The sequence below is a fragment of the Garra rufa genome, chromosome 22 (genome assembly GCF_049309525.1).
Source record: "Garra rufa chromosome 22, GarRuf1.0, whole genome shotgun sequence".
NCBI classification, from domain to species: domain Eukaryota; kingdom Metazoa; phylum Chordata; class Actinopteri; order Cypriniformes; family Cyprinidae; genus Garra; species Garra rufa.
The window spans coordinates 27823738-27845441 of record NC_133382.1 but is presented as its reverse complement, the minus strand read 5'-3'; the positions used below and the strand labels follow the sequence as shown (position 1 = coordinate 27845441).

General features: G+C 36.5%; 1 protein-coding gene across 1 annotated transcript; it reads right to left on the bottom strand.

Moving 5' to 3' along the window:
* Positions 1 to 1239: 1239 nt before the first annotated feature.
* Positions 1240 to 21309, bottom strand: thbs2b (thrombospondin 2b). Its single transcript, XM_073827845.1, has 20 exons — positions 21007 to 21309; positions 20250 to 20320; positions 18407 to 18963; positions 18077 to 18161; positions 15635 to 15846; positions 14754 to 14988; positions 12554 to 12724; positions 12299 to 12466; positions 11203 to 11376; positions 10598 to 10725; positions 9037 to 9189; positions 8665 to 8883; positions 7307 to 7414; positions 5952 to 6111; positions 5747 to 5865; positions 5420 to 5654; positions 4047 to 4274; positions 3686 to 3957; positions 3443 to 3540; positions 1240 to 2714 (listed from the first exon to the last, which is right to left on the bottom strand). Exons 2-20 carry the CDS (start codon positions 20314 to 20316, stop codon positions 2564 to 2566), a joined length of 3540 nt encoding a protein of 1179 aa, XP_073683946.1. The 5' UTR covers positions 20317 to 20320; positions 21007 to 21309; the 3' UTR covers positions 1240 to 2563.
* Positions 21310 to 21704: the final 395 nt, after the last annotated feature.

The following is a 21704-nucleotide window of genomic DNA, read 5'->3' as shown; positions in this document are numbered from 1 at the left end:
TAACCGTGGTCATGGGGTACTTTTTTTTTTATCCCTGTCTGCACCAAAACCATCTGGAGGGTTAGCTGCCAAAATGTTAATTTTTAGTTTCATCTGACCATAGAAGCCAGTCCTGTTTGAAGTTCCAATCATGTCTGACAATTGAATATGCTGGAGTTTGTTTTTGGGTGAGCCAGGAGGATTTTTTCTTGAAACCCTCTGGAACAACACGTGGTGATGTACAGGCTGTTTGATTATTTTATTTTAGGCTTTCTGACCCCAAGACTCAACAATTCTCTGCAATTCTCTAACAGTGATCCTTGGAGAGTTTTTGGCCACTCTCTCCTCCTTAACGTGCATTAGGATGATATAGACACACGTCCTCTTCTAGGCAGATTTGTAACATCTTTAGTTAATTGGAACTTCTTAATTATTGTCCTGATGGTGGGAATGGGGATTTCCAATGCTTTAGCTCTTCTTACAGCCACTTTCTATTTTGTGAAGCTCAACAAACTTGTTCTGCACATCAGAACTACATTCTTTGGTTTTCCTTCTTGTGATGGCTGATTAAGGGAATTTGGCTTTTGTGTTCCTCATATTTATAATCCTGTGGAACAGAAAGTCATGACTGGACAATTTTATACTCCTAGCCTCCCTGGTGTGCTGAAACAATTGTAATATTAATGGGAATATACTTTAGCGATATTTTACTTAGACAAATTTTTAGGGGTGCCAATAATTGTGGCCAACGTGAACTAGAGAAAAACTTTTATTTCATAATGAGATATTGTTTTACTTTAATGACAGGTTAGAATTTTGTGAATTTTTCAAATGAAAGATCTAAAGGATAAACAATGCAGATTTATTTTCACAGTCACCTTTGCTCATATTTACTAAGGGTGCCAATATTAGTGGAGGCACTGTTAGTGCATAAAAAAAATCAAGTACTTTTGTACTTTCACTTAAGTAAAAGGAGTACTTTTACTTTTAATGGAGTAATATTTCATTATACATATCTGTACTTTAACTCAAGTACTTGATTTGTGTACTTCGTCCACCACTGATGGATGCACTTTATTGGTTTTTGGGTGAACTATCCCTTTAATGTTTATAATGCACACAGTCATTCATACATAAATGAAAAGGGTAAGATTTCTGAAGAATAGTACTAGTAAACTGGAAATTTACAAATCTTACATTTAGACCTTTTGTTTTTTGCTTTACTGAAATGTTATAGCTTACATTTTTAGAGTCATGTCATTTGTGTATATAATTTTATTGACAAAAGTTATTTCATTACATACTTGCCATGAAAACGCATATGAGTGATCTAAATATCAAAAACAACTGTTCATTAGTTAACAAAAAACAAGTATGATACCTAAAACTGTGATTAGCAGCAAGCCATACACTGTAGATAAATCTTGAATCTAACATCTAATGAAGTGCTCTGTGTTGTGTGGTGAATGAAACGACTGTAAATGAAACAATTTGAGATTTAAAGCATGTACATGAGAGGCGTAATATATATTCCTTTATCCGCTCATAAAAACATGAAATTTAAATTAAATCTCTCACTGGCATTTCCTGAATGGTGCTTCTCCTCAATATAGAAAGGAAGGTGCTGGTAGAGTGAATACCTCAAAAATTGCTGGGTCAATGCCAAGTTAGAGTGACCTAGATACTGAATAGATCACAACCCTGGATTGTCACCATTGTACCTATGAGAGCAAGAGAAGTCTCTGCGGACAAAGGACGGGTGTTAAGCAATGGTTACTCACATGCAGGCTCTGTAGTTTAAAAGAGACTTCTGAAATGTTCAGGAATATTACATTACACTTCCTCTTGTCACATTCATTTTCTACGCAGATACTGTACAGTAACGGCCAGTGATGACGCCTTACTGACATGAATGCAATTTGATAACATATGCAAAACATTCTTTTAAACCTCATCTGTAAAAATGTGTCAATGTAAACAAATAAATAAGTATTTACAATTTGTCAGCGAGGGATACATTACAAAAGGAATGCTAACTAAAAACCAGAAAAAAAGACAAATAAGTTACAGTAGATAGCAGAAAAGGTCAGAATATAATACATCTCCCCTAAAGGCTTGCAACAAACACAAAAGCCATAAAAAATGTTCTCCACAAAAAAATGACGAGAAAGACATATAAAAGAATAAATGATATGAAATGAAAAACGATAAACCCTTGGGTTCATATTCAAGATGGCAGGACTCAATGTAGCATTACAAAGATTATTTGTGCAACAGTTAACTGAGAATCTAAAGCAATGCTGACCATACATTTGTTTCCTTTCATACTTGTCCAGCAGAAGGTATATTCACCTCTTGAAGGCACCTTTGGTCTGTGGATCCCTTATTGCATGAAGTCTCATTTTCTTCTTTTACTAAGACACTACACTGATCCAATTTTGTTTTGATCAAAACAGTCCATGATAGGAGATACAGCACTCCAATCACACTCAATTATCTTCAAAAAAAAAAAAAAAAAAAAACGTAATAATACAAAAAAGGAAGATCACAGGATATTGAAGTATTTTTATCTGTATATAAAGTCCTATTGTTCACCTCTGCATTCATATTTGAGGTCAGAGAAGAAAACGGCCTCCTGGGAGAAAACGAATAACCCGAGTCTTCCACCTGCAAATGTCTTGTCATAAATGGGGCCTGAGTCTGCCATGATCTGCTTGCCTTCATACACAACAACTCTGGGAGAAAAAAAAACCAGATATTTTTATAAATATAACATTTTCACTTTTTAAATATTCTACTGTTCAAAAGTTTGGGAACAGTAAAATATTATTATTATAAAATATTATAATATGCTCATTAAATTTCCTTTTATTTGATTAATAATACAGAGAAAAACTGCAATATTATGAAATACTATTGCAATTTAAAATAACAGTTTTCTATTTTAATATACTTTAAAATATAATTTATTTCTGTGATGCAAAGCTGAATTTTCAATTACTCCAGTCTTCTTAATATTTTTGTGGGAACTTGTAATACATTTTTCACAATTCTTTGATGAATAAAAAGTAAAAAAAAAAAAAAAAAAAGCATTTATTCAAAACAGAAATATTTTCTAATATAAGTTTTTACCAACGTAAATAATAATGTTCTTATTTGGCATTTAGAGCATTACAGTGGTTCAGCTCATATCTTAAAGACAGGTCTTCTTTTCCAGAGTTAAGTACGTTCTTTTCATTTTCTGCTCCTTTTATTAGTGGAGTACCTCAGGGCTCTATTTTGGGCCCGCTTCTATTTCAACTTATACTTTTTTTTACTTTGCTTAGCACTTTGGATAGCTTTGCTATGTTTAAATGTGCTTTATATATAAAATTGACTTACTTATTTACATATCACAAAAATGTATGTTTAGGAATAGAAAAGGTAGTTGCTGTCTAAAACAAGATGGAGTCTGAGTCTATACCTAATGAAGCCAGTCTTCGGTCTGTGGATGAGATGCCAGCGGTAGGCGGTATAGTCTTTCCAGCCGATATTCTTCGGGTCGTGCCACAGAGTGCGCACCTAAAAGATATTGTAAAGCCATCCGTCATTTTAAGCACCAAGAAAGAAAGCGCTGCTTCGAATCATAGGAATTTATTAGACAGTTTATTGTTAGTAATGGCACGAAAAGAGTGTCAGAACTAATAAAAGTGAAAGGAGAGTTCACCTGTTGCTTAGTGTTGCCTGTGTGCCATAACGCATTGCGTAGATTTTCCCCAGTGCCTGTGGTGGAGTTGACCACCTTGAGAGAGACCCCAGAGATGCCGAACGCCTTTGAAGGCTTCTCTTCCCAGTACGTCTGCGTGATCTGTTTCCACATAACTACGTAAAAGCGTCGGCTAGACTGGTATCCAAACACAAAACCTGCATAGTCATCATCCCTGTCTGTATTCACATAGAAGGTCCCGCTGAAATCCACAGCGCTGAATTCATCAAAGCCTGTTAGTTTGCAGAACAACAATCCAAAATCAATACTGGAACATTTTAGGTTTTTATATATGGAAATGCTTGCACAACATCTCGCTTACCCACTGCAATTCCAGGGTCGGAGTTGGCGGTTTGCACAAGCTCTTTACCCTGGTTTCGAACCACCCAGTTGGGATCAATCTGCGTGGTTCCCTTGGGGTCGAGGTGGACCATTTGAAACTTTCGGAAATCTGTGACACTGATAGCACTGTTTTCCGGACATGCGTCGAAGATATCTGGGACTTTGTCGTTGTCGAAATCATTCTCGCAGGCATCGCCACGTCCATTACCTGAGGGAAAATATAAGAGCGTTAAACCAACTGCTGCGAGTGTCAAAGTAAGTTAAACTAGACAAATAATTATGAAAAATAAAATCATTATGAGCTTATGAGGTCATATAAAGCAATATACACCGTTTGTGTTAAGACTATCAGTATAACCACTTCGTAAAATACTCCAAAGCCACTGACCTAGAAAATTCAAATCTAAGCTTCAAAACATTCAATCATTTGATGTACGAACTACTGGCATCACAGTGTAGTCCCAGCCAAGAGGTACTTTTCCTTTGGAAAACTGGAAAACAATGGCTTTTCCCAAAGCTTTAGAATCGTCTCCTAAGCCAACAAAACCTCAAAGATCTCCAATCCCCCATAGACCGTGAAAGCTTTAGCTAGCACTTGGAGTACAGAGGGCCGCTGAAACGAACACCCTTTGGAATGCCAAGGCAAATTTGACCCCACTTACATTTCAGATCCACTTTATAAAAGAAAACGCAAGCAGTAAGCATGGCCTGACAACAGAGAACTTATTCAACCATTATACCATTTAGGCTTAATGTCAAGCTGTGTATATCTGTCTCTGAAATTCCTCATAAAACACAAAGAGACGTGGAGTACTACCCCGGGATGCAACTCTTCTGCATTTCTGATGCCAGCGAGACATTTATGCATTTCTTATCTGCCTGCTTTTTATGCCTTGTCTTTGATTTTCTTTTTTATGGGACAGATTCTTGGACGACCCTCATAGGAAATATGAACAACGTCCAAAACAACAGACGCTTGCATGACACAAAAATTGAATGCAGGATTGTGTATTAGGACAAACAGGTGTGAGGAGCCCGGAGGAAAATTCTTAACGTTGTTTAACGGTTATCTCAGTTCTCTGATAATCTGCAGAGCAACTTTCCACATGATACCATATATCAAAAATTAGTCACATCATTACTTCACAACACTTTCCTTATTCTGGAGTGAAATGGTAAAGAACAGAAATGAGATATGATATATGAACGATATATGAAGTGCACTGAAAACGTGTTAGTGTAGCATGAACCTAAATTATCAATTTAAAATAAATGTTTTTCAGTACTATAATCGTAGACCAAAATAAGAAGGATGTTTTTTATTAAAAGTAGTTTATATAACAGTGTTTTTACCATCAGAGTCTGTTTGGTCCTTGTTGGCAACTAGTCTGCAGTTATCCCGGTCATCAGGAATGCCATCATTATCATCATCAAAATCACAAGCGTCTCCTTTCCCATCTCCGTCGTGGTCAGCTTGGTTAGCATTGGGTATGTACGGGCAGTTATCCATATTATTCTGATGGCCATCTTCATCTATATCCTGGTTGTCATCACACTGGTCTCCAATTAGATCATTATCTGCATCCGTCTGCAAAACCAAAATAGTACATTCTTTTTAAAAAAAAATTCATGTGGATGTTTAAACTGCAAAAACACTCTGTTTCTATTTTATTTTCAGACCTGTTGTGGGTTGTGGACTAAGGGGCAGTTATCACACTGGTCTCCGACACCATCTAAATCGGTGTCTTTCTGGTCGGTGTTGTAAATGAGAGGGCAGTTGTCTCGCTCGTTTAGAATCTCTAAAAGCAGAAATAAGAAAAGGATGTGTGAGTCACATCTGCTGCAGTCTAAACTGAGTCTCAATGATGATCAAGGCTTTTTGTACCATCTCCATCCATATCAATAGAACAGGCGTCTCCTTCCCCATTGTTGTCGGTGTCGGTTTGAGCGGGGTTGTGTTCATACGGGCAGTTATCACAACGGTCTCCGACATCATCCTTGTCATAGTCATACTGCCTTGGGTTATACATCAGAGGGCAGTTGTCCTGGAAGAAATATAGCATATGCATGTGTATATATAAATAACACACACTCTTACAGTTGAGGTCAAAAGTTTACATACACCTTGCAGAATCTGCAAAATGTTAATTATTTTACTAAAATAGGAGGGATCATACAAAATGCATGTTATTTTTTATTTAGTACTCACTTCAGTAAGGTATTTCACATAAAAATGAGAGAAAATAATAGTTGAATTTATTAAAATGACCTCGTTCAAATGTTTACATACGCTTGATTCTTACATGTTATCTGAATGATCCACAGCTGTGTTTTTTTTGTTTGTTTGTTTTTGTGTAGTGGTAGTTGTTCATGAGTTCCTTGTTTGTCCTGAACAGTTAAACCGCTTGCTGTTCTTCAGAAAAATCCTTCAGGTCCCAGCATGTTTGTGTATTTGAACCCTTTCCAACAATGACTGTATGATTTTGAGATCAATCTTTTCACACCGAGGACAACTAAGAGACTCATATGCAACTATTCCAGAAGGTTTAAACGCTCACTGATGCTTTAGAAGGAAACACAATGCATTAAGAGGGGAGTGAAAACTTTTGGAATTTGAAGATCAGGGTAAATTTAACTTATTTTGTCCTAGGGGAAACATGTGAGTATCTTCTGTATCTTCTGAAGGGCAGTACTAAATTAAAAAATATATAATTTAGGCAAAATAGGAAAAATGCACACATCTTCATTCTATTCAAAAATTTACACCCCTGGCTCTTAATGCATCGTTTTTCCTTCTGGAGCATCATTGAGCATTTGAACCTTCTGTAATAGCTGCATATGCATCCCTAAGTTGTCCTCTGTGTGAAAAGATGGATCTCAAAATCATACAGTCATTGTTGGAAAGTTTTCTGAAGAACAGGCAGTTTAACTTCAGGACAAACAATTGACTCATGAACAACTGTCACTAAAAAAAAAAAAAAAAGTGTAAGTGTATGTGAATAGGGTCATTTTTATAAATGAAACTATTATTTTCTTTTATGGACTATATGTAAACATCTTTTATGTGAAATATCTTTTCAGGTCAATACTAAATAAAAAATAACATGCATTTTGTATGATCCCTTTTATTTTGGTTATATAATTAACATTTTGCATATTCTTTTAAGGTGTATGTAACCTTTTGAGTTTAACTGTATATACATCAGTAGTAGTAGTAGTATGAAAAAGTCCCTTTCTTACCCTTTCATCCACAATTTCATCATTATCATCATCTTTATCACAAGCATCACCTTGCCCATCACTGTCGAAGTCCTCCTGACCAGAGTTGGGTAAAGTTGGACAGTTGTCCTGCAAAGATTGCAAAATAAAGTTCAAAGTTAAATGCAGAAACACAGGCCGGTTTCATAGTGAAAGCATGAGCAGTTTATACTGATCTGTAAAAAATCATAATCTTGTGACTCCTGTGAGCAAATCTGAGCCAAAAACTGAAGAAAAAAAACGTGACTTAATAATGTCTATTAACGAAAACATCTGTCGCAAACTTCACATCCCCCTGAGTGGAAGATTTAGCATTAGAATTTATGTGCTTCTCTCCTGAACTGCATGTGGGGACATCTGTGGAAAATATGAAAATAAGCCACCACAACTAAACAATGAATAACGAGTTTGTTTTTGTTTTATAAACTTTCTTCATCACACAACCCTGAAAAAATTTATCATGGTTTGCACAAAAACATTAAGCATTACAAACACTGATAATAATATGAAATGTTTCTTGAACACCAAAACAACATATTATGATTTCTGAAAGATTATTTGACTGGATTAATGGCTGCTGAAAATTCAATTTTGCCATCACAGGAATAAATTACATTTTAAAATAGTCCTTATTCCAGAAATCTGACACTAATAGTTATTCATATTAAATGAACCGCATCAAATCACCCACAATACAGTACTAAGAATTTCAAGCTGCTTCTGCCATGATATCTCAATTCCTCATTCTGTGCATTACCAATATTTTCCTTTATTTATTATGTGCACATATTTTATCCTTTATTGCTTTCGCGTTTGGCTCTCTTCGCTTCCCAGGCTTCAGATCTATGATGTCTTGCAGATTCTGGTCCTGGTTTTTCTCCACGGTATATCATGACATAATCAAGCAATTATCCATCACAGGAGAAGAATGATGTAATTATTACTTTTGCTCTCCCTCCCTTTGGCTAAACACTTCACCACAAAGACATTTAAGGGGCATAAAATATATACGATTCCAAAAGGCACGATAGAGAGTAAACACTGGGCCAAATCAAAACATTCCTCCAGTTCATGGTCACTGGGCCCCCTGCCTGACTTGATGCCATTGTCCTGTGTTGTTTATTAAGGTGAAACAATATTTCTTTCCATTTTATATTCCTTAAAACCCTCTCAAAGCAGTCCACGGCTAAACCTTAAAGTCTGGTTTGCATTAAATTAAACCAATGCAGACTCTGCTTTACTCTTAGCATTTGTATCTGAGCGTTAAACATTTTTCCAATTACATTGACATATTGTTCCAAATGGAGGGCATGACACTGGTTAGTGTAGTTATGTAGTACCTTTTTGCAATGGTAGGTGGCATTTGCTCCACACACAAGATCCTGGTTAGGCCATCCATCCAGATCAAAGTCCTCTCCACAGATGATGCCATCTCCAGCGTAACCAATACGGCACTCGCACTTGTACATCGGGTCAGTGAAGTGACTAAGGAAGATGCATTCAGCATACTTGTGGCAACTGTGGCTGTTGTCCTTGCAGGGGTTGTAGGGTTCACACACCTATTCATAAGCAAAAAAAACAACAACAGATACTGAAACTTTGTGTATTTAAACACAAGTGACCCAGAACTTTTGAGTGGGTATCTGCCAGGAGGCTGGACGTAAATTAGCTGCTCGGTAAGTGGTATGCGGGGTGATGTATATATGACTGACCTGTTTGTTGGTTTTAGCTGACTCCACTCCCATGCCGTAGGGCTGAGTCCCTTTGTAGCGCGGGGGGCAGGGGAGACAGTGGAATCCGGGGTCTGTATTCACACATTGCTGTAGGCCACCCACCTTATGACACAGATCTGATACCATATCGCACTTCACACGGCCGAATGCAAAAGAAACAGAAAGAGAAAGCAGTACAAGGATCAGAATTGTCAAAAAAAGTACTGTATATACACACTGCAGGTTTTTGCCCTTGTAAAACTCATCGACATGGTACCAGGGCATTATTTTGTGGTTCCTACACTCTTAAAAATAAAGGTTCTTTAAAAGGTTCTTCACAGCGATACCATAGTAGAACCATTTTTAGTTCCACAAATAACCATTCATTCAAAGGTCCTTTAAAGAACCATCTATTTCTTATCTTTTTATAATCTGAAGAAACTTCTTTCACCACAAAGTACCTTCTGTAAAACAGAAAGGTTCTTCAGACCTTGAAGGTTCTTTATGGAACCATTTAGACAAAAAAAAGTTCTACTATGGCATTGTGAAGCACCTTTATTTTTAAGAGTGTAGGGTGTTCTGGATGGTTGATCAAGCATTGTTAGATGGCCCCTAGTCTCCATGATATTCTGGTCTCAAGATACGGCTTTAGTTAGGTCTTCAATATAAATATATGGGATATATTCCAGTTTTCACATTTTTTGCCAGTTTTACTGAAGTTTAGAAAAGTTGATGCACACCTCTTTTCAACAAGCCTCAAAATTGAAAGGAAAAAATTCAACCAAAAAAATGAAAATTCTGTCATTAATTATTTACCTTCATGTCATTCCAAACCCGTAAGCCCTTTGTTCATCTTTGGAACACAAATTAAAATATTTTTGATTCAGTCTGAGAGCTTTCTGAGCCTTCATAGACAGCAACGTAACTACCACATCCAAGGTCTAGAAAAGGTAGTAAGGACATCGATAAAATAGTCCATCATATGGTGACTATCAGTGGTTCAACCTTAATTTTTTGAAGCTACGAGAATACAGAAGAGACAAAATTGTTCAATAAAGTCATTATTTTAGTTTTATTTGTGCACAAAAAGTGTTCTCGTAGCTTCGTAAAATTAAAGTTGAACTGCCGCTGTATATGCAGGGTAAGAAAGCTCTTGTATTTCATCAAAAATATCTCAATTTGTGTTCCAAAGGTCTTGCAGGTTTGGAACAACATGAGGATGAGTAATTAATGACAGAATTTTCATTTTTGGGTGAACTATCCCTTTTAGGACCTAATTTATGTCTGCAGCACAAACATGCAAGTTAAAGTCCAGGCACATTTACTTTTGTTCTGTGAATTTTCACAAAAATCCAGTCATTTTAATAGAAATCCATGCAATTGTGAGCTTTCGCAACAGGTCAGTTGGTTATGTGAATTCACTGCGTTGACCAACAGAGAGCTGTTCGTTTTAAAAGTGACTTTTGTATGAGCTGTGTTTCATACAGTACGTCGCTGCACTACTGACAATATATAATGGACTTTTTTTGCTTGTGAAATTTCTCTGATGTGATTTGCTCACCTCATTGACATCTTCACAGAAAGTTCCATTGCCTCGATAACCATTCGGACAGTGTCCACATTCCCAGGATCCATCAGAACCTGTGATACAATCGACTCCGGAGAAGCACGGGTTCGAAAGACAGCCATCTGTCAAATCAACACAGCACTCTTTTAGTGTAAAACATGACATATTATTCCTTTTTTTTGTCTAAGAAAAAGATTTTAGGAGGTTAAATAGGGTAAAGCACCATAAAAGGGCATATTGTGACCCTGGATCACAAAACCAGTCAAAAGGGTCAATTTCTTGAAACTGAGATTTATAAATCAGCTTTCCATCGATGTATGGTTTGTTAGGATAGGAAAATATTTGGTCAATATTTGGTAGCAATGCATATTACTAATTAAAAATTAAGTGTTGATATATTTAAGGTGGAAAATTCAAAATCTTCATGAAACATGACCTTTACTTAATATCCTAATAATGATCAAATGAAAATTTATGATTTTGACCCATACAATGTATTGTTGGCTATTGCTAGAAATATACCTGCACTACTTACAACTGGTTTTGCGGTCCAGGGTCACATATGCAACATGTTTTGTTCATAAGTTTGTTTTTCTTACCAATAGGACACTCCTTTCGGTTGCATACTTCATTTTCAATGGAGTCTCCAAGACACTTCCTTCCTCCATGCTGCGGTTCAGGGCTGTTACACTCTCTACCACGACTCTTCAGACCCCCTCCACATGTAGCCGAACATGTTGCCCAAGGAGACCATGGACCCCAGCCACCATCAACTAAATGAGTTACATTTCCATTTATTAGAAAGAACCCTTAAAGTTTAATTCACAATTCTGTTCATAGTGTGACTCAATCCCCCAGAGAGCATCTAAAGCATCTGTTTTGTGACCTTATGAAATTAATGTTTATATAATGGTATAAAATAAAGTACTATGCTGTGTTTTTTTAATGTGACAGAGTCCATGTGCTTGTTATTCTGTTTTTGTTTTGTATTAAACTGGTTGTTATTTAGTTTTATTGTGCCATTGTTCCGTAAGAGAACACAACGCAGTTATTCAAGTGCAGGCTTCAAAGAAGTAATACTGATTTAATAAAAATAACTAATAAAACTAAGTAAAAATCATTTTTAGACTTTTTACTTTTGGACCAAATGCTATGTTATAAAACGCTTTCAATATATCGCAATCTCTGTGCTTGCACATTCCTGGCTAATGTGGAAATAACACATAAACACTCAAAATAAGCAGGCGCAATGCACATAGCTTGTGTTCTTCTGGCGCTGCTTCTGTGTTCAGAATCGAAAAGTTAGCCCAGATCCTAAACACGAAATAACCCCTGGTCGAACAAAGTCTCAGGGTGTTTCCAGTCATCTGATGTGAATCTCATTCATCAGGCATGTCATAAGCATCTTTGCCATAATCCACTGATTGAACAAATTGCCCGAATTTGTGTACCCTCCCTGCTCTAACAATAATATAAGCCCTGGAAAGAATGACTTCATCCTCTTAGTGTTTTCCACTTAAGATCTGAACAGCAGGGTGGATGAGAGAGTTTCTATATGAGCATGTGTGTGGTTGGGCTCAATTTGGGGTTGAGCTTTAAATTTTGTAGGGCTGTCAAAGTTAATGTTTAACAGCATTCAATTCTTTTAAAAGCCGCTAACATGTTGACGTTAAATATAACAGTAGCAATACTCACTCGGACAGGGGTCTGTGTGGCAGCTCTGTGTTTCTCGTCCTTCACCTTCACAGTCTTTTCCACCTCTTTGTGGAACAGGAGCATTGCAGTGACGGATGCGAGTGATCAGTCCATCTCCACACGTCACTGAGCAGGACGACCAGGGAGACCATAGGCTCCAGCCACCGTCTGACGAACTGCAAAATGCAATGTTACCATAAGTGTGCTATAATGACTTACTACCAGGTATCAAACATAAAGTGGTTGTATTCATACCTCTGCGGTCACATTTTCCCAAACTGCACTTGCGTGTCTGAATAGAGGGTCCAGAACATGTATTGCTAGTGTCATCACAAGAGCGCCCCCTCTGTTGAGTTCCACTTCCACATGTGACTGTGCATTGAGTCCATTCTGACCATGGAGACCAGCCATCATCACTGTCCATTGCTAGACAAAGACACATACCATATTTTTAATTTTTTTTACAAATATATATAGATATATGTTGGATGTTTTTGGGACACACAAAAGGTTGGAGTCTGTAAGATTTTTTTGAAAGGCGTCCTTTGTAGGCATATTAAAGGAACACTCCACTTTTTTTGGAAATAGGCTCATTCTCCAACTCCCCCCGAGTTAATAAGTTGAGTTTTACCGTTTTGAAATTCATTCAGCCGTTCTCCTGTTCTGGCGATATCACTTTTAGCATAGCTTAGCATAGATCATTGAATCCTATTAGACCAACGAGTTATGATATTTGTCCTATTTAAAACTTGACTCTTCTGTAGTTATATCGTGTACTAATACTGGCGGAAAATGTAAAGATGCGTGTTATTACTCCGCCTGGTTCAGCCATATTACAGCAACAAACTTCTTTGACTATTACGCCGGAATGGGAGTGTAGTTCCTAATCTTATCGGCTTAGTAAATCGCAGCTTTACATTTTCCGCCGGTCTTAGTACATGATATAACTACAGAAGAGTCAAGTTTTAAATAGGAAAAATATCGAAACTCGTTGGTCATTTTTGAACGCGATGCTATTGGTCTAATAGGATTCAATGATCTATGCTAAGCTATGCTAAAAGTGATATCGCCAGAACAGGAAAACAACTGAATGGATTTCAAAACGGTAAAACTCAACTTATTAACTAGGGGGGAGTTGAAGAATGAGCCTATTTCCAAAAAAAGTGGAGTGTTCCTTTAAGCCTACATTTATTTTATCAAAAATACAGTAAAACAGTAATATTGTGAAATGTTATTGCAATTTAAAATAGCTTTATTTTAATATATTTTAAAATGGAATTTATTCCTGTGAAGACAAAGCTGACTTTTCAGCAATGTCTTCAATGTCACACGATCCTTCGGAAAACATTCTAATATGCTGATTTGGTACTAAAGAAAACTTTTTTCTGTTTTTATTACTGTTTAATAGTTTTGCAAAATCTGTGATTTTTCAGGAGTCTTTGATGAATAGAAAGTTCAAAAGAACAGCATTTATATGAAATCTTTTTTACTTTAAAAATATATTACAGTTACTTTTTTACTGCCAATTTAATGCATTCTTATTTAATAAAAGTATGAATTTTTTTTAAACATAAAACATAAAAAAATCGTACTGACCTCAAACTTTTCAACAGTAGTGTATATTTATATATATATTTTTTCACTTTATAATTGATTATTAATTTTTATTTAATTCTTACTTTTTTATTATTCTTTTTATATTTTCGATTTTTTTTTCTAAATTTAGTATATTATTAAATTTATAAAGTATATTATTACTATTTCAATTTTGTTACCATTTTTATTTAATTCTTACTTTTTTATTATTATTTTTATATTTTATATATATATTTTTTTTCTAAAATAAGTATATTATTAATTATTAAAGTATATTATTACTATTTAAATTTTGCTACCAAAGACTTAGTCAAACCAAAAAATATTTAGACACCAGACATAATTTTTTATATTTTTTACTAGCGGGTACAGGTCACTATAGTTCATTTATGTAAGTGAGGATAGCAAAATAAAGTAAACTGTGGACTACCAGTAAAATTGATAAAAATAATTATTCAGACACCTTGACCTGACCATGTTTTGCTTAAGTGTTATTTCTTTAATTGCTAATGCGACCTTTTTACGCCACAGACTAAACAAAATTAAGCATTGCTTGGTAACTGTACAAAGTATTGATAGTTGTGTAAATACTGTCAGACTAAAAGTTGTCTGAATTTTTGATTGATTGTAATCCATAACATACCTTTCTAAGTTCTAAATTGGATGGATTTTTTTCTGACACATTTTAACTGACACAAGAAAAAGTTCTTGTCATATTTTATTACCATTTTTTAAACTATAGCAAATAAATGATAATGTGAGAAATGTTAAAGTTGTCTGAATAAATTTTGTTTTGACTGACTTAACAAAAAACAAATTTGATTGTATTGTACATCTGTTTGCTTATGCAAGCACTTACGAAGGCAAACTGGGCAGCATTCGCCATCGATGAAGGATGGATTGGCACATGCCACTGGAGGGCAAGTGATCTGACGACAAACAACTTTTCCTTCTTGGCAGGTACATTTAGTACAGCTATCCACAATCCAGTCCTCTTTGTCCTCAAACATACGGCCATCTTGCCAACACATTGTCTGCTCCGAACGACTCTGCATCTTGTTTAGTGCGTCCTTCATCGCCGTGTTTTCTTCTGTCTAAAAAAATCAGTTTGAAACAAAATGAATCACGGCCATGGGAACCAGATGAGTCCTTCCCAATTTGACTTTGTTGCAATATGGAACTCTTGCATTATTATTGACATTTTATTTTATTATTTTAATACTGTAAGGTTGCTTTGACACAACTTGTATTGTAAAAAGCGCTGTATAAATAATCTTGACTTGACTTGACTTGACTTGACAGTTGTTCATCTTCATGCTGCAAAGAGACGTCGTTCAGTCTTTCCACACATTCAAATATAACCAGCAGTCAAGCTAACTATATATTTTCATGCATTGAACATTTCAAATGTTTTCCAACAGAAAACATCTAACACAGTGATTTACTAAACTCACATTCCTGCCACAGTTATGTGGGTAGATACCAAATTATGGTACAAGTATCCTGTTCGTGTGCCCACGAACATAACTGCCCTTGCGTTTTTTTAAACATCTGACAAAATTGGTTAACATCAACAATATGGCATGCTCTATCTGCGTGTGAGATCTAAGAGGCAAGGAAAGCTTCTCTTTTCTGAATTACAGAAGTTATACAGTTGGTGCCCAGTCTTGATAAAGTGTAGGATAACACGGGTTACATTTGGATCTGTCAAAGCACAAAACACAACAAAACAGGACTCACCACTTTCTGTAGACCGTCTATGAGGTTGCTAACAACAACTCTGAGACCTTTGAGCTCCTGAAAAAGGTTGGCCAGTTCTTCACAGGAACGTTCACACATCATTTCTGAGGAGCTGGTTGCTGGAACATCTGTATTCTGGCCAATCACATTGGTGGCAATTGAAGATGGAACTTCCATCAACTCTGCACTCTCGCTGACTACATTCACCTCCTCTGAAGAAAAAAGAAAAGAAATTCAAATTAGTTTTGCATGATTTTTACCATCCAAAACTTTTGAAATAGCATATACTATAATATCCCATCCATAATAGATCATGTAAAGAATTAGTAAAAATTGTCATCCAAAATGTTCATGTCTTCTTCAGTCCAAAAGAAATTAAGGTTTTTGAAGGAAACATTCTAGGATTTTTCTCCATATAGTGGACTTCAATGGGAGCCAATGGGTTGAAGGTCCAAATTGCAGTTTAAATGCAACTTCAAAGGACTCGACATGATCCCAGCCGAGGAATTAAGGGTCTTATCTAGCAAAACGTTCTGTCATTTTCTTAAAAAAAAAAATAATTATACACTTTTTAACCACAAATGCACATTTTGCACTGGTTCTGCAAATAGAAAGGTAACCCCAGGTTATTTATTTGTCTGTGTACTCTGGTTCAAAAAGATAGGGTAGGGTGAAAAACCCCATCTCATTTTCTTCTCCAACTTCAAAATCATCCATCATTGTTTTGCCTTTTTTTTAAAGGGTGTTTGACTTTCTTTGCACGTTCACTTTGTGAACACTGCGTCGGTACTTCCACCTACCTTCACGTAATGCCTGAAGTCAAGCAGTGCAAGACAAGCATTTGTGGTTAAAAAGTATATGAAATACATATATATATATATATATATATATATTTTTTTTTTTTAGAAAATGACTGATCATTTTGCTAGATAAGACCCTTATTTTTTGGCTGGGATCGTGTAGAGTCCTTTGAAGCTGCACTGAAACTGTAATTTGGACCTTCCACCCATTGGCTCCCACTGAAGTCCACTATATGGAGAAAAAAAAAGTCTTGTAACATTGGAAAAATGACACACTTTACCTTTAAGGCAAGTACAACGACGGAGAATGCAGACATTGGGTATCTCACAGCATGACAACTAAACCTGTTTGCAATAAAGCCTCTTTATACACGACACCCAGGCGCTTTAGATTGTAATAGGAAGCCAAATTAAAACGTTTCATTGGCTCCTGAGATGTAACACACATGTAACCGCGAGCAAACTATTTCTAGGCACACAGACCTATCTCAGCAATTCATGGTTGCTGCCTTTAGAAGCAAAATTTTTTGAAGTTATTTTAAGCAGTTCAGAAGGAATAGTATGATATTACAGTCTGGGTGGGGCAGTAATGTGAGTTACCCCAATAAACTATTATTAAAAGTCTAACATAAAACAGCATTTAGTTTTAAGATTAGATTATTGTAAATATCTTCACTTGATTCATTTGTTATTGCCAGATAACAAAGAAATGAGAACTCATTAGACAGTCAAAACATCCCTTATGTGAGCCAGGACGTTTTTTTTTCTATACCTGTAGAACTCATTTAATCCTCAAGTGGCTGTAGATGTGCTTCTCTCTGTGTGTGTGTGTGTGTGTGTGTGTGTGTGTGTGTGTGTGTGTGTGTGTGTGTGTGTGTGTGTGTGTGTGTGTGTGTGTGTGTGTGTGTGTGTGTGTGTGTGTGTGTGTGTGTGTGTATGTGTATGTGGCAATGTGAGGCTATGTGGTTGCATTCGTGTTTAACTTTAACTGCCCTTCCTCCCTTCTTGGCCTTACGACCTACTGGCCCGTCTATGTGACCCCACACATGATCCCTTTGCTTCTAACAATGTTTTAGATTTAAATATAAGCTAAAAGTGAGCTATATGAAATGTTTGTACAATTATAAAAGCATTCCAATCTTTAAACGAAATCACAGGGGCTGATGTGCTCTGAAAAACACAAAGTCAGACTGGATTGATGGATGGCCTACTTAGACAAATACAGGCTTGTAATACAAGCACATTATGGCAATTCCAAGCTAATAATTTCTTCAGTCACGCTGATTGCTGCTAATCTGAGTGAGCGCGCACAGGTCTCCACAAGCGTGAGCCCCTCTAAGCATGTTTATTTAGAAAGCCAAGTGTCAAGAGCCAAAAACCTTCCCCTGAGCGAAGGATGTCAAAACCCTGCAGTTTAAGAACCCATTCTTTCCACAGCCACCATTGGGCTGACACAGAAGAAAACCTAAACGCAAAATATTCCAACAAAACGTACATCATTACAGAACAAATCCCTTCCTGTCTGTGAGTTACATATTCCGTAGAGCAGTTCCAATTAAACAGGAACTTCATCTTGATCCCGCAAATCTTTTTTGGCTGGCTGAAAGTGTTAAAAGAATGTTAGGACTCACAACCCTCCTACCTGGGTTTCCAAGATCACATCCCCTGCTCTCCAGAATGTCCTCAAGTGGGGTGTCAAAGATAAAATGTACATTCTGCAGCAAGCCCTGAAAGAAACAACAGCTGCTGTCAGGCTTGCTTTGCCAATTTTCAACCGTTCACATATATCTCCCAAGACTGGGAAGTTAGGTTGGATTTACAGAACACTAGAGGATCAGCTGTAATTTATTACTCAGTTTCCAGCAACTTGCTTGGCATGCACTGCAACTACTAATACTGACTAAACTGCCTTACAAAGAGCAAAAATGTATTAGTTACTTTACAATTCTCAATAACGTGTGGTCAAACATACCCTAAAATGGCTTTCTCGTGTAGCCCCTTTAGCCACATACATACGGCCACCTGTGGCGCTCAGGTGTTCATAGAAAGGTTCATCGAGAATAAAGCTATCAATGAGTCCGCAACCAATGTACAAAGTTGCCGTCTCTCCATGCACATAGAGTGTAACATTCTTCCACTGTGAATCTGAGAGGTCAACATCCTCGAAAGAGATCACATTGCGTGAGCCGTCGGCCCACCAGTACACCAAATCTAAAGTGTTGGATCTTCCATCTGAAACAACTTCAAACTGCCTTCGCTCTCCAGGGCCTTCCAGTGCAAGAATGGTGCCGCGGGATGTGCGGTCCTGGCGCAGAGTGGCTGTCAGAATGAAGCCTTCGTTGTTTTGTATCTGCAAAAGAAGCTTTTGGAGCGCTGTGGAGCTGACCGAGGGGAGCTGGTCGAAACGGATGAAGCGGTATGCTGGAGCATCGTTGTCCAGACCTTTGAAAAGCTTTACACCAATAGTCTTCCGAGAGATCCCACTGGTTTCAAACAAGTCAAAAACTGTCTCATCTTCCAGTTGTGCATCTAAAAATAGGAACATGTTTAGTTATTTTACATTTGGGTATTCTATATTCAATGTGTCACTATATACAAAATCTGAGTCTGTTTATTGAGCTACATGGACTATTTTACACCACAGGACCTTTTAAATTGGAGGCAAAAATGTGAATAAAGACAGTGTAACACTGAATTATATACGGTTATATAAATCAAAAGTTTAAATACATAAAATGTAAATTATTTGAACAAAATAAGAAGGATCATACAAAATGCATGTTGTTTTTTGTTTAGTTTATTTAGTTGTTCTTCAGAAAAGTCCTTCAGGTCCCACAGATTATTTGGTTTTTCAGCATTTTTGTGTAGTTGAACCCTTTCCAACATGTCTGTATGATTTTGAGATACATCTTTTCACACTGAGAACAACTGAGGGATTCATATGTAACTATTACAGAATCTTCAAATGCTCACTGATGGTCCAAGAAAGAAAACGATGCATTAAGAGCCAGTGGTGTAAACTTTTGAATGGAATGAGGATGTGTACATTTTCCTTATTTTACCTAAATATCTTTTTTTTTTTTTCATTTAGTACTGCCCTTCAGAAGCTACAGAAGATACTTCAATGTTCCCCAGAAGACAAAATAAGTTAAATTTACCCTGATCTTTAAATTCAAAAAGTTTTCACCCCCTGCTCACAATGCATTGTTTCTCCTTCTGGAGCATCAGTTTGAACCTTCTGCAATAGTTGCATATGAGTCCCTCAGTTGTCTTCAGTTTGAAAAGATGAATCTCAAAATCATACAGTCATTGTTGGAAAGGGTTCAAGCACACAAAAATGCTGAAAAACCAAAGAATATGTGGTACCTGAAGAATTTTTCTGAAGAAAAAGTTTTGGACAAACAAGGGACTAATTAAAGGGAAAAAAAATCACTAGAGAAAAAAAACACAGCTGTGAATCATTCAGGTAACAACACAGTATTAAGAATCAAGTGTACGTAAACTTTTGAACAGGGTCATTTTTTTAAATAAATTCAACAGTTATTTTCTCTTCTGGACTATAATGTATTTTATGTGAAATATTTTATTCAGGTCAGTACTATATAAAAAATAACATGCATTTTGTATGATCCTTTTTATTTTGGTCAAATAATTAACATTTTGCAGATTCTGCAAGGTGAATGTAAACTTTTGACTTTAACTGTTTATATATTATTGTTTTAGTACAACAATATGACTTACATGATTCATGAATGCTGGTTTAAGACCACACACATTCAAATAAATAAGGAATTAAAATAAGGAAACAGTATTACCTTGAGATTTCACAAAGGTGAACAGAAGCAAAAGAGCCATCATTCGAAGACATCTTCGGAGAATCATTCTTCTATGGATAAAAATAGTAAACAAATATGAAATTTTCACGTTAATTAAATTACCTCACTTACAGTGGTTCGGCTCTGCTGAAAACCAGGAGACCTCACCTAGCTTTAAAAATACATTATCAGACATGCCCAAATTCACTGAATTTATCAGGCTGTCCACTCCAAAGCCTGTGAACGAGTTTGTATAAAATATATGCTGTGTCCTATGTAATAAATTAGCTTTAGCATAAGCATACAAACAAACACATCAATGGTACTGAAACGTGTAAAAGTGCAAATTAATTAATTTCCGTCAGTATTTTTCAGAGCACAGTCCATGATATTTCAGTCGCGCAGCCAAAATTGTCTTTTGGCGTCCGTAAAACGTTTTTGTGATTAAACTTATGTAGCTATGTACAATAAAGTATTTTACTGACATATGATAACTACTCAATAAGCTATTGATCAGCGTAGAGTTGCTATGGTTACCTCTTCACTCGCCTGCAACAAAAGTCTAGTCTACCTGGCGCGCTCTGACTAAAAACCTATTTTTTTGTGGTTGTGAAAAAAAAATAGCAGTAAAAACGCTGTTAAAACACACATATATAACATATGCAAATAGAATACACACTTTTAATTGCCCATGCCACTTTTGCTTTGGCTTCAGATGAAGCAGCAACAATAGAAAAGTGACAAGCACCTCACTTACCCGAACCAAAGGTGGATTCCGTGAATTAAAAATCAACAAAAAAAATATATGTACAAGATGAAAATAGCTATCCGCTCTACTCCTCGGTCAGTTCCACAATGGTAAACTCAGGATACTTATCAAAAACTCATTGCGTAAAACTTGGAGATGCCACGGGTCCCCGAGCGCAAAGTTTAAAATTCGCGCACTAAGCGGCTTACAAGGTTCACCGAGTAATGTAGTCAATCATGAGGTGTTACTGAACAATGTCTTTATGTTGTAAAGCTGATTCGTGATAAATCCAGATGATGCCGGACTCACGGGCTCCCTCCTCATAACTGATCTCTCTTGAATTTTATCACGAGGGGCGCATATTTGGTTTCAAAAGGGGAGGGTTTGGGGTGCTGGAGGAGGGTTGCCATGGACTGGAGAGGTGCGGGTTGTTGCTGTGACAGCACGTCATGACAGTTTTCATTAGCTAATGCACTTCTGAATCGAATTCTGGCTGTTGGGGTAAGGGCGAAGACCTACATGTGAGCATAGGTATGTGAAAAGGTTAAAATTCAAGTCAGGTTTATATTAAAAAGCACTAGAAAGTGTCAACGGACAAATGCCAGATACTTTACACCAAGAAATATGTGTTAGTGAGATACAGATAGAGAGAGAGAGAGAGAGAGAGAGAGAGAGAGAGAGAGAGAGAGTGTGTGTAACTATATCGT

What these genes read in the sequence shown, in the direction of transcription:
- thbs2b (XM_073827845.1), bottom strand. Translation starts at nt 20,316, where the DNA reads ATGATTCTCCGAAGATGTCTTCGAATGATGGCTCTTTTGCTTCTGTTC. An exon ending in TCTGTGAAGATGTCAATGAG is followed by an intron (nt 9,190 to 10,597) that starts GTGAGCAAATCA and finishes GGCCGTGTGAAG; the next exon opens with TGCGATATGGTATCAGATCT. An exon ending in CAGGCAACACTAAGCAACAG is followed by an intron (nt 3,541 to 3,685) that starts GTGAACTCTCCT and finishes AATATCTTTTAG; the next exon opens with GTGCGCACTCTGTGGCACGA.